This window comes from Danio aesculapii, chromosome 17, assembly GCF_903798145.1.
Source record: "Danio aesculapii chromosome 17, fDanAes4.1, whole genome shotgun sequence".
Lineage (NCBI taxonomy): Eukaryota > Metazoa > Chordata > Actinopteri > Cypriniformes > Danionidae > Danio > Danio aesculapii.
Genome location: NC_079451.1, coordinates 3,806,331 through 3,819,897, shown reverse-complemented (window position 1 = coordinate 3,819,897; position 13,567 = coordinate 3,806,331). Strand labels below are relative to the sequence as shown.

The 13,567-nt window shown below is 37.9% G+C and overlaps 2 protein-coding genes across 2 annotated transcripts in view; one reads left to right on the top strand and one right to left on the bottom strand.

Moving 5' to 3' along the window:
- tfb1m (transcription factor B1, mitochondrial) overlaps window positions 1-13,567 on the bottom strand; it is a 63,746-nt gene that overhangs the window by 11,836 nt on the left and 38,343 nt on the right. The gene's annotated exons all lie outside the window — the stretch shown is intronic.
- Window positions 1,393-5,675, top strand: LOC130244996 (claudin-20). The gene is made up of 2 exons (XM_056477618.1): window positions 1,393-1,632; window positions 2,044-5,675. The coding sequence occupies exon 2, from the start codon at window positions 2,148-2,150 to the stop codon at window positions 2,877-2,879; it is 732 nt and encodes a 243-aa protein (XP_056333593.1). The 5' UTR covers window positions 1,393-1,632; window positions 2,044-2,147; the 3' UTR covers window positions 2,880-5,675.

Here is a 13,567-nt window from a genome sequence, read left to right as displayed (position 1 = left end):
GATAAATGGATGGATGGGTGGATAAAATTAGATAGATAGATAGATAGATAGATAGATAGATAGATAGATAGATAGATAGATAGATAGATAGATAGATAGATAGATAGATAGATAGATAGATAGATAGATAGATAGAATGATAGATGGATGGATGGATAGATAGATAAATAAATGGATAGACAGACATATGGATGAATGGAAGTATGGATGGATGGATGGATGTATGGATGGATGGATAAATGACAGACAGACAGACAGACAGACAGACAGACAGACAGATAGACAGATAGATAGATAGATAGATAGATAGATAGATAGATAGATAGATAGATAGATAGATAGATAGATAGATAGATAGATAGATAGATAGATAGATGGATGGATGGATAGATAGATAAATAAATGGATAGACAGACATATGGATGAATGGAAGTATGGATGGATGGATGGATGGATGGATGTATGGATGGATGGATAAATGACAGACAGACAGACAGACAGACAGACAGACAGACAGACAGACAGACAGACAGACAGACAGACAGATAGATAGATAGATAGATAGATAGATAGATAGATAGATAGATAGATAGATAGATAGATAGGTGTTTTGTCCTCTTCTTGCCCTCTTTGTCATTTGTAAAGCAATGCCATGTAGCCACTCCCACCCTGCAGCGAGGAGAGGGCGGATGGAGGACGGCAAGGGTGGGGGTGCAGGGGTTTATAGGGGCAGCAGCTGTGAGTTCATCCTCCCGCAGAGTGAATGTTCCTGCTCAGTGGCTAGTCATATTCTGATTAGGCTGATCGTGGTGCATTGACAATATAATGAAACTCCTTGAATCGCAGGTGAAAAGGACAGCCATGAACATCAGAACAAAAACACAGTCCTGCCCTCTGCTTTTCAAGTCTTTCAGATAAATGGAGCAAAACACTTTTCTTTTTTTTTTTGTTTTGAAAAATGTTGGCATTCAGCTAAATTATAATAATAATAATAATAATAATAAATTACATAGATTTATATTTATTATATTATAATTTAAATCGACTAAAATAAATTAATTTTAGTTTAAGTAAGCAAAATCAAAACAAAATTAGGGACAAATCATTTAGATTACACGTTTAAACAAACAATAACAACAAAAACAATCGTTATTACTGGATTATAGCTAGCAAGAGCACTGCTGAGTTTATCTACTCAATAAACATTTAATCTCCACAGCGAAATCATGTAATATGAGGTATTAAAACATAAACAAATCAAATCCTTTAGATTTAAAGACAAAAAGGTATCGGGGGAAAAGTTTAAACGTTCAAAACACCTCATCAAAACGCTTACAGCACGTAAACTTCGCCTTAAATCGCCGTCAGAGCATCAGGAGCACATCACAGACTTTCCTGCGCGTGAAGTTGAGAGATCGCTGCTGCGTGACGTAGAGCATCATTCGAGCAGCTCTGAAAACAGCATCGTGCTCGTGTCCTCCGAAAGCTGAAGACACGGAGAACATGGACGGACCGCTAACGATACATCTGCGGCCATTTCTACTCTGTTTATGTGTTTAGCAGTGCGTGCGGTTATGTGTATGTGTGCGTTTGGAAACCTGACGCGTCATAGCTCGCTCTGCACCAGCCGAGGTAAGGACAAGATTTCTGCATTCCGCTCCGTATTATAACAGACCGTTCAGCCTCCGCTCTGACTCATAGCCTGAAAGATTTCTGTGTTTTCCTTAGTCAAACGAATGAAGCATGTGCTTAAGTTGTGTGCTTGTGTGTCTGAAACGATACTTTAATTTACCTGACTGTAAGGAGGAAAAGAACTGAGTCTGACTCCAGTTATCATAACAATGCCTGAATGTATTGTCACTCCGCCAGTGAGTCAGTTCTCCATTCTAGACACGGCTATGAGGCATAAACAGGAAAGGCAGAGCTGCAATAAAATCACAGTCAGGAACCTGCTTCCTCATCATCATATGTACACGCTTCTCTTTGTTCCCAGTGCACTGGGGGAGGAGGACACTCGTTTAATTCTCTCACTTATTTCTTCAGGCAGGCGGCGGTGCTGAGGAGTCTCTGCCGTTGCAGTTGCAGCCGAAGGAGAGGGGACTAAGCAAGCCTGTGTGAATGTTGGCCGGGCTCGGAAACGTGGCAGGATGGCGTCCACGGGCACGCAGATCTTCGCCTTTGTGCTGGCATTGCTCGGCATTCTAGGTGCCACCGTGGCCACGTTACTGCCCAACTGGAAGGTGAGCGCGGACGTGGGTTCGAACATCATCACTGCCATCTCGCAGATGCAGGGGCTGTGGATGGACTGCACCTGGTACAGCACAGGCATGTTCAGCTGTACACTAAAGTACTCTGTGCTGGCACTGCCCGCATACCTGCAGACGGCACGCACCACTATGGTTCTTTCCTGTGTGTTGGCAGCACTGGGATTGTGTTTGGCCTCTCTGGGTTTGAAGTGCACTCGCTGGGGTGGAGGACGGCGTGCTAAACGCCACGCTGCTATGGCAGCGGGCACCTGCTTTCTGGCCTCTGGCTTCCTCTGCCTCGTTCCCGCTTCTTGGTACACAAACGAGGTTATTGTTAGCTTCCTTGACGCCAATGTGCCCGAAAGCAACAAGTTCGAGCCAGGAGGCGCAGTCTACGTAGCCTTCATCTCGTCTGGTTTCCTGTTCGTGGGTGGGTCCATTTTCTGTCTGTCCTGTTCAGGCAAACGGCACGGCCCTCAGGATTTGATACTTCTCCCCCCTGACAAACTCCTTTTGCAGCAGCAACAGCAACTGCTGCAACAACAGCAGCAGCAGGATCAGCTCCAGCACCAGTACTGCTCTCTCTCGCCGCTGGATAACAAGACTGGCTACAGTCTGCAGGACTACGTCTAGAGTGCAAACAGTTCAGGTGCGAGACAAGCGCAATGCACTGCCACTCAACCTCTTGGCTCTTGTGATTACAACATGAAAGGGCAGGAGGGACCGCAACTTTCAAACCTTCCCCTTCTCCTCTCCGTCTCTCTCCTTTTTAAGATCAGGAAGCACAAACGGGAGATGTACTCCCTGAAGCAATGTCTTGGAACAGACGGATTGTGAATACCGAGGGGCAGGCAGGTAGCAGAAACGCTGCAGTAGCGACAGCGAAAGTGGTGTGAAGTACTGAGCAAGATAAATAAATGCACATATCCAGCATCCTATTAAACCTTATTAAAGCGTTCCTCTGGGAACTAATTAGCAACAAGGGAATGTTTCTGCAATTTCGAATCCCCCCAACCCCTTCCCAAAGATCTGAACTATGAAGCAATCGTTTAGCTGCTAACAATCGTTTGATAACCTCTGTTTAACGTAAGATGGCAATATGTCTCTAAGAGGCAATGGTATGGAAGAGCCCTTGTTTGGGAGGTTCTTTGCTCCCCCCCCCTCCTACATGAGTAATGGTTGTGTTAATGAAACCTCTTGTCTTATTTTGGTAGCTGATAGACTGACATGATTGATATTCTGCCTAAGCATGCTTTCTGGAGCCTGTGCATAATGCAGTGGAATGCCTGATGTAGACTGAATTGTAGCCATATAGCCTGTGCCTAAAGAGCTCTAGTACATAAACCGCCCAAACTGTTTGGAGAGAAGTAGGAGGAGCGAGTGAGTAGGGATGGCCGGGGAAATCCATAAAGGCTGAGAGGAGACTGCCCCTTCATATGTCAAATGAAACAACACTTTCGTATTTCAGACTAGACAACAGCAAGCAGTCTTGAGCTCAGGGCTAGCCGTTCGCTCCATTCGCACCATCGTTTATACTGTGCTGCATGTGTGCTTTTATTCACGCTCCCACTCACTGCCATGGAAACGGGATTCGACACCCAGATACGTGTATTGTGTAGAGGTCGTACCTTTCTGCCCACTCTGAGGATGGTGGTCCTATCTAGGATGGGCTGGAGGCTGTCATGAATCACTCCAGCTAACAGCAGAGGATTGGTGTCTAGGGACAAAGCCTCAGTCTTTAACTTGCTGACCAACTCAATCAATAATTGCATCAATGATATTTTTAGTAATTGGCTACATTTGAACGAAACTGTGTGGTTATGCCCACTCTCACAGCAAATACTCCTTTTTCCGAGTAACGTTTCTTCTCTGCAAATTTAAACATACAGTTGAAGTCAGAATTATTAGCCCCCCTTTGAATTTTATTTTCTTTAAATATTTCCCAAATGATGTTTAACAGAGCAAGAAAATTTTCACAGTACGTCTGATAATATTTTTTCTTCTGGAGAAAGTCTTATTTGTTTTATTTCAGCTAGAAGAAAAGCAGTTTAAATTTTTTGAACACCATTTTAAGGTCAAAATTGTTAACCCCTTTACGCTATTTTTTTTTTTCCGATAGTCTACAGCAGTGTTTCCCAACCCTGTTCCTGAAGGCACACCAACAGTACACATTTCAAGCTCTCCCTAATCAAACACACCTGAATCGACTCACCAGAACATTAGAAGAGACTCCAAAACCTGAAGTGAATGGGTGAGATAAGGGAGACATCCAAAATATGTTCTGTTGGTGTGCCTCCAGGAACAGGGTTGGGAAACACTGGTCTCCAGAACAAACCATCGTTATACAATAACTTTCCTAATTACCCTAACCTGCCAAGTTAACCTAATTAACCTAGTTAAGCCTTTAAATGTCACTTTAAGCGGTATAGAAGTGTCTTGAAGAATATCTAGTCAAATATTATTTACTGTCATCATGGCAAAGAGAAAATAAATCAGTTATTAGAAATGAGTTATTAAAACTGTTATGAAAAAAAATGGCGGAAAAAATAAACAGGGGGGGCTAATAATTCAGACTTCAATTGTATTTGTCTCCAAATGCATCAGTCATCTACAAGAGTCTCTTTTATTCATATTTAATGAACATTAAAAGGTTATTCTTAGTGTTTACAGACATCATCTACCAATTCCAAGAGAGAGAACCACAGATTAACACTAATGGCTTATTCACACCAAGCAGAGTGACTATAAATAATACTAACAATAAATATTAACCTCTAGTAAACGACTGATGTTCTCAGTGTGCAACTAGAGCATCTGATCACTGAATATTTTATTTAAAGGTATTATTCTAATCAAACTAATTTAGCAACTGTATTCGGTGTAGGGAATAAAAACAACTATTTTAAATCGCAGCATTGTTAAAGGATTCAACTGAAACTGAAGTGGAAACATGAGATACTTTTATTTCATATATCAATTTGCTAGCCTGGCTTGCCTCACTTCCATATATTTTTATCATTTTCTAGATGGTCATTATCTTTAAATCATCATGGTAAGAATTTATAATTACACACTATGAATCATTCATTATGCATCATCAAATAGTGAATTCATTATCTGTTAAGCATTAACTCATAACAGATATTAGTAAGCAGTTTATAACAGCAGATACAAATGCTCTTATAAGTAGGACCAGAGAGAATCTGCTGACATTTTTAGCTATTCCTGCTCTGAATAATGTGAAAAATCTGCGGATTTATGCGGAAGTATTTTGGGAGTATCGTAACTAAAACCTTAATATATGAAATAAACAATAATACCTTTTCAATGTTTATTCAATGTTTACGATGCGAATCCAATTAGATCCATTTATTTGGTAAACAAAGCAAGTCTCTCATATAATATATCTACACTATATCTACTAAATATTATTACTTTACAAACTCTATTGTAAATAAATCATATGAACGTTTTCATATTAGTAATATTACTGAAATTAATTTAAAAACTGAATAAATAAACATTTACACGCAACTAAATAAATAGACTCAATGATAGTCTGAAAATCTGCAGATATTTGCACGCTCAGATTCCATGTGGGCCTACTTATAAGTACATACTATATATAATTTGCGTAATGATTGTTTTGTCATACTTTGTTTATTATTTTTTCGTTACTAAATTAAGCATTGCATCATTTCCAAACCAGTTATTCGAGAGACGTTGCTGGTTTTGAAAGGTTATTCAGAATTTGTAAATAAATGATTAATAAACTACTCAAATTAACATTTATATATCTGATATCAGGCAGATAATAATAGTTACTATGTATGTTAGTGAATGCTTTATTAACTTATCTTCATGCAGTTTTGTGACCTAATCTAAAGTGAGGACTATTTATGCTTGATAAATCCCTAATAAATGACAATTACAGGCTCAGTTCTAAACATAAAAAAAGAAAAGAGTTTCATTCATTTGAAGATTCGCAAATGAAACTGTGTCAAATGAAAAATAAATCTTTGCAACCTTATCTAAAATAAAGTTACAGTGCAGTTTAAACGTCACTAAATAACACTGAAATGTATCATAATGTATTGTTAAATTAATATATTGTTTTTGTGGTCAGTTTTATGTTATATTTTGACACTCCTGTTATTCAGCCATGTTTAAACCTCACAGTGATTTAATTTTTTAGATACGATTGCAAAGATTTATTGTTCATTTGATACTGAGCCTTTAATTGTCATTTATAAGTGATTTATAGAGCATGAATAGTCCTCGCTTTAGATTAGGTCACAAAACTGAATAAGGCTGAATAACTGCATGAAGATAAGTTAATAAAGCATTAATAAAGCATTTACTAACATAGAAATTAACTATTAGTAAATGCCTGAAGAATAATACACTGAAAAAAAAGATTAAAGGATAATTCTTTGCATTTACTACATTTTTTTTTTGAGAAAAATTTATTTGGGCTGAATTTAAACAAACTTATTAAGTTAAACATTACTAAATTTCATTTGTTTGTTTAAATTCAACACATAAATAGTTTGCAATAATTTTGCAGGCATCATTTTATTCAGTGTATATAAATGTTGATTTGAATAGTTTTTTAATCATTTACTTACTGATTCTGAATGATCTTAAAAAAACAATTCCTCTTAAATACAAATGATTTGTAAATAATGCGATAAATAATTCAGTCATGAAAAATTAATCATTAACAAAGAATGAAAGTACCATTATTAAGTACATTATAAATGTGCTTATAAGTAGGCCCACACTGAATCTGCACGCGCTGATTTCCGCAGATTTAACCCATCATTTTTTTCTGTTTATAAACCTGTGTAAATGTGTGTACATTTTTTATTTATTCATTTTTTACATTAATTTCAGTAGTATTATTGACTAATATGATAATATTCATATGATTTATTTACAGTTCAGTTTGTAAAGTAATAATATTTAGTAGATATAGTGTAGAGATATTATATGAGAGACTTGCTTTGTTTACCAAATAAATGGATCTAATTGGATTTGCATTGTAAACATTAAATACAAGTTAAAAAAATATTATTGTTTATTTCATATATTAAGGTTTTAGTTTTAAGGTTTAAGGTTTTAGGTTTTAATTTAAGGTTTATTCCGCATAAATCCGCAGATTTTTCACATTATTCAGAGCAGAAATAGCTAAAAATATCAGCAGATTCTGTCTGGTCCTGGAGCATTTGTATCTGCTATAAACTGCTTACTAACATCTGTTAATGAAGAGTTAAAGCTTAACAGATAATGAATTCACTATTTGATGATGCATAATGAATGATTCATAGTGTGTAATTATAAATTCTTACCATGATGATTTAAAGATAATGACCATCTTATTGTTTATTTCATATATTACTATTTAGTTACGATACCCCCAAAATCATTCCGCATAAATCCGCAGATTTTCAACAATATTCTGTGCAGAAATAGCAGAAAATGTCCACAGATTCTGTTGCATTTGTATCATAAACTGCTATGAATTGTATTATAAACTGCTTACTATCATCTATTAATGTAGAGTTAATACTAAACAGATAACGAATTTACTATTTGCCAATGCATAATATATATATATATATATATATATATATATATATATATATATATATATTGGCATCTTAAAAGAGGTACTCTTTTGTACTTCTTAGGTACTAATATGTACCCTTGAGGTATTAATAAGGACCCTTTAAGTCCAAATATGTACCTTTTAAAAAGGTATCACCCCAGTGACAGCTCTTGTACCTTTATTTCTGAGCGTGTAGTGTTATTGTGCTTGGTGTGAACAGGCCTTTACTGTGAATTTTCAGTGGTGCTGCTACTGTAAATGTGTTCCTCAAGTAAATGCACTATTTTTCACACACATCCCTCAATCCAAGTGAGTTTTGTTGTCTTTGATAAATGGTAAGCATGTCAAAAGTGCTGCTGACCAACACTAATAATCCTCCAAAAGGGAGAAACGTCACACTCTCATGCTCAGCCTCCCTCAACACATGCAATGCCATTTCTTCCTGAGCCCTTATGGACGCCACCTCTGACAGCCAGAACAGTCGCATGTAATGTGCCAATGCATGTATACGCAAACACCCCCTCATAAGCATGCCCCCCCCCCCCCCCCCTTCCCTGCATACAGAACTTGTGCCAAGAGTTGAGTAAGTGTGCGTTGTGCTTGGATGCGGTCATGCGTTTCTATGCTGCTGAAGGGAGGAATGCAATTTCAGTGTTGTTCTGCTCTGGCAAAAAGAGCTTTGGCAGTGATGGATGGTACGGCGCATTCTTCCTCTCAAGCAGATTCCCACAGGCAAGCAGATGGCTGAGCGCAGCTCGCCCCCTGCAGGTGACGGCAGGCACGCTGAGTGGGCACACAGGCTTTGCGCTGCCTCCTAAGGCAGATTACGCCCTCCTCAGCATACCATGCCAACTCCTGGACATTAACCACCATCGCCAAACGCAATAACCACTCCTCCTACTTTCCAAAAGTCAATAATGCACTGAAAAAAAGTTACAATTGTGAATGTGCCAAACTCAAGACGTCTTTGCTAATGTATGTACAGGTGTACTGTTCTGCTTGCCAAATGCCAGACCATCGGAAAGATCTGAATGGGAAGATCATTCAAGAACACTCAACCTAAAATTTCAAAGCACAAAGACTCCGAGATCATTAACTGTTCGGGTTTCGCCAGGGCAGGCTCGACTCTTTTAAATTGTGCTTTGGGATTTCACATACATCAAAGCTCTGCAAAGATTCCCACTGTTCGTTTACCGAGAGCACTCTTCAACACCCAAGCATGTTCACAGCAAACCTTCTTTATAAGAAGACAAACATTTACACCTTTAATTGTGTAACCTCATTTGAAAGCAATTTATTTTTTGTTAGCTTAACATGCTGGAAGACACGCCGAAACGAATGAAGACGATGACCTGTAGATAGTATTACAAATAGAGGTTTTGTAACTATAAAGATCCACTATTCATATATTGTTATGGTGCAGCTTGTTTATTAGCACGCTAGTGAAAACAAAACAAAGTTTCTTATGATTCAGACGAAGCGGTTAGGCCCTCGTTTTTGTTCGGTGGCCAGTTTGATGACTCCTTATCGGATAAATGCAGCTTATATTTTGGTGGATGCTTCTGCGCTTCTTCATTTTGCAGAGGAAACTGTTCGAATATTACTGTACTGTTCTCTCAGTGTGCTTGTGCAAGTAGTTCTATTTTTTATTAATAAAATGGATGGAAATGGTTTGTTCCTAAAATTAAACATTTAAGTCTTGTTTTATTAATTTCTCCTCTGTTCAAGTGAAGACAACACTCAAGCAGCAAGTGGCCTAAATCTGAATAAAACATGCTTACATCAGTTCCATTTACTGTAGCTTTAGCTAACATTACAAATTGACGATTTCCTAGAAAACCACTGAGAGAGAATTAAGTGAAGAAATAGTTCTGTTTAAATGGATGGATGAATGGAGTCCTACTGTGGTTTGATGAATGCAGTGTTCATATCAATAATTCACACTACATTAAATCCTGACAGACATCGCTGACTTTTTGGAAGCATGTTACGCTTGTTTTTTAGTCCATTACAGCCTTGTTGACATGAGGATTATTGGTTCAAGAAAACTCTTCATTTACATTTACCTTTACATTTAGTCATTTAGCAGACGCTTTTATCCAAAGCGACTTACAAATGAGGACAAGGAAGCAATTTACACAACTATAAGAGCAGCAGTGAATAAGTGCTATAGACAAGTTTCAGGTGTGTAAAGTCTAAGAAGCAAAGCATTAGAATTTTTTTTTTAAGAGAGAGAACAGTTAGTGGTATAGCCAGAGAGGCAGTTACAGATTAGGAAGGAAAGTGGAGACTAAATAGTTGAGTTTTTAGTCGTTTCTTGAAGACAGCAAGTGACTCTGCTGTTCTGATGCAGTTAGGGAGTTCATTCCACCAACTGGGCAGATTGAATGCGAGAGTTCGGGAAAGTGATTTCTTCCCTCTTAGGGATGGAACCACGAGGCGACGTTCATTCACAGAACGCAAGTTTCTGGAGGGCACATAAATCTGCAGAAGTGAGAGCAGATAAGGAGCAAAACCAGAGGTCGCTTTGTAAGCAAACATCAGAGCTTTGAATTTGATGCGAGCAGCAACTGGCAGCCAGTGCAAACGGGTGAGTAGTGTATTTTAAATGTCCTACAACCATACACAACCAGCTGAAAACAAGTGTTCTCTAACCAAACACAGCAACTGAAAACAAGTCTAAATGTACTTACACTGTGTTGTTCTCGATGCTAAAGTGCTTCTCCGTACCTTAATGAGGACCTTAATGAGGAAAGTTTGGTTTCTGTCTAAATACAGGGTTTCATCAAGTCAAATTGAAGACTTTTAAGGTCTTTTATACTATTATGAATGAAATTTCAGACTTACACAAGGCTAAACACAAAGGATTTTTTCTAATGGCCCAGTTAAAACATTAAAAGGTGGAAAAAACATGGAAATGGATATAATAATAAGGAAAACAATTAGTTTAAAAAGAGAGGTTCAAAAATAAACTTTTGTTGAGATGGAATGTTGTGATTGGACGGGTGTCAGCTTTATATGAACATAGGAAAATTAAGAGCTGTTTAAAATGTTCATTGTTCAAATTGACTATCCTTTTGCTATGTTCGGGATGTAAACATCCAGTTAATTAAACTGCTGTAAAAATGCATCAGATGATTATTTTTTTCAAATGTATTTGCATTAATCTGTTAATCAAGGCAAGGCAAGTTTATTTCTATAGCACATTTCATACACAGTGGCAACTCAAAGTGCTTTACATAAACAGGAATAAAAAACTCAAGTATAAGAAAATAAAATAAAAAAACAAACAATAACATGATTAAAAACAGATAAAACAGATTAAAATGTGTAAAAGCAGGTTATAAAAGAATTAAAAAAGAAAATAAAGACACAATAGTGCGAACTGTCGGACGTAGCACAGCGCTCATTCAGTAAAGGCACAGCTCAGATGTGTGTTCAGTCTTGATTTGAATGTGTCTAATGTTGGAGCACATCTGATCATTTCTGGAAGCTGATTTCAGCAGCAGGGGGCGCTTTTAGTAGCTGAAGGCAGATTCACCCTGCTTTGACTGAACTCTTGGGATTTCTAGTTTATTTGATCCTAAAGATCTGAGTGATCTGTTGGGTTTGTATTCAGTGAGCATATCTGTAATGATATTTGTGCTAGATTATTGTACTAATCAGACTTCTTCTTTTTTTTACCAAAATAAATGTTCACATCCGTAACCCAATTATAACCGCCTTATTACGTGTAACATTTTGCAAGGGTGATGAAGTCAATTAGCAGTTTTCATGCAAATAGGTGGTGCTGGTTCAATCATCTCCGTCATCTAACAGGAGCTACAGCAATTAAGAATGTGATCGTTACACCGCATCGTCCGTCAAAACCCCAGCAGCAGCAGCAATAGTGTGCCAAACACATAGACAATAAGTTAATCAGCCCGCTCCCTCTCTTACTGCAGTCACCGGTAAGCATTATCTTTATTAGATGCAGACTATTTCTATGTTCAAAAATGAGTTCATGTGGAAAATACAGTAAGATTGTCAGACACTGTAGATGACCTTGCCCCACACACACAGCACTGAGAGCACAATGGAATGACGATGCTGCCCTTGCCTGGTGCATAGTGAACTGCTGAGACAGGCAGTATAGAAAGCCAAGATAAAAGATTATGCCTGATAATATTTTCCAGTTGATGGAATGTGTGATATTTCCATCCCAGACAAGCACTCTAATGCTGGGAGACAATTAAAAAACAAACCGAAAAGGAAAGATAATCACGTCATGTATTATCTATTCATTCATTTCCCATCATCTAGGTCTTCATTTCAGAGGTTGCCACGGTGGAATGAACCGCCAACTACTCTGGCAAATGTTTTATACAGCGAACGCCCTTCTAGCTGCATCCCAGTCCTGGGAAACACCCATACATTCTCACATTCACACACACTCAAACACTACGGCGAATTTAGTTCATTTAATTTATCGCGCATGTCTTTGGACTGTAGGGGAAACCGGAGCACCTGGAGGAAACCCACACCAACACGGGGAGAACATGCAAACTCCACACTGAAATGTCAACTGGTCCAACCAGCGACCTTCTTGCTGCGAGGCAACAGTGCTAACCACTGAGCCACCATGCAGCCTATGTATTAGCTACATCAAAATTTAACGTTGGTTTCAATTGGTTATTTGCAATAATTAATGACATTTGCTGCCAATTTTGGAGTGTATTATTTCTTCAGTATATCCAATAACAATAGATTTACGATAAAGAAATCTTCCACTGAAAAACATCTCTATAAAAAAGCACTACTGACAAAATCTAAAGTGTTTTATGTAGAAACCGGCTGTTACGTTCGAGCAGGATCATAATGTATGACAAGTAACGCTGCAGGCATTCGGAGACTTTGAAATAACCTTCCCATTTCTCCTGATACCTCCTTTGACCCCATTTATTAAAATGGAGCACCACTTATTCCAAATCTGACCCCATTATTCACTCTGAGCTTTCATTTTCTGCCATGGTCCCATGGGGCTACGGTCAATGGAGAAAACCAGTTTAATGATGATTAAAAAGTAGAAAATAATAACCTGCCTCTAAATATTCGGTAACACTTTAGTTTAAGTTATAATTCATGATATTAACTATGATATTAAAGGCCTATTATTGCAATATGAACTGGGTTTGGTTGTAAAGTATGGATTCATTCTACATCCCTAATCCTTCCCAAAACCAAAACATTAGTTACTAATAAGCAGCTAATTAGCAGTTCACTGAGATAAAAGTCTTAGTTAATGGTTTGTTGAAATAAAGTTTCCAAATATCCTATATTTGTTGTTAAAAATGGCACCTATTTGCGCCCTTTTTCCAGATTTAAGTCTTTTGTGTCTCCAGAATGTGTCTGTAAAGTTTCAGCTCAAAACACCCATCAGATTATTTATTATACCTTTCTAAATCTGGGGAATTTGAACTGTTATGGCATTGTAGCTGCAAATGTTCTGGTTCTTCAGGCCCAGCGTTCCCACACGCATCTCTGATTTCACATCCACAGACTGGGATTGTAGCGTCTTGATTTAAAATTGTATCGACACTATGTGGCAGTGGTGATGAATTACGTAGCAATTTTCCCGTCTTTATTACAAATATGCAGTTTTAAAATCACAGAAATCCTTTAAAATCGTATTAAACTTGTAAAACTCATTCTTGAGGTGCAGATGATCACA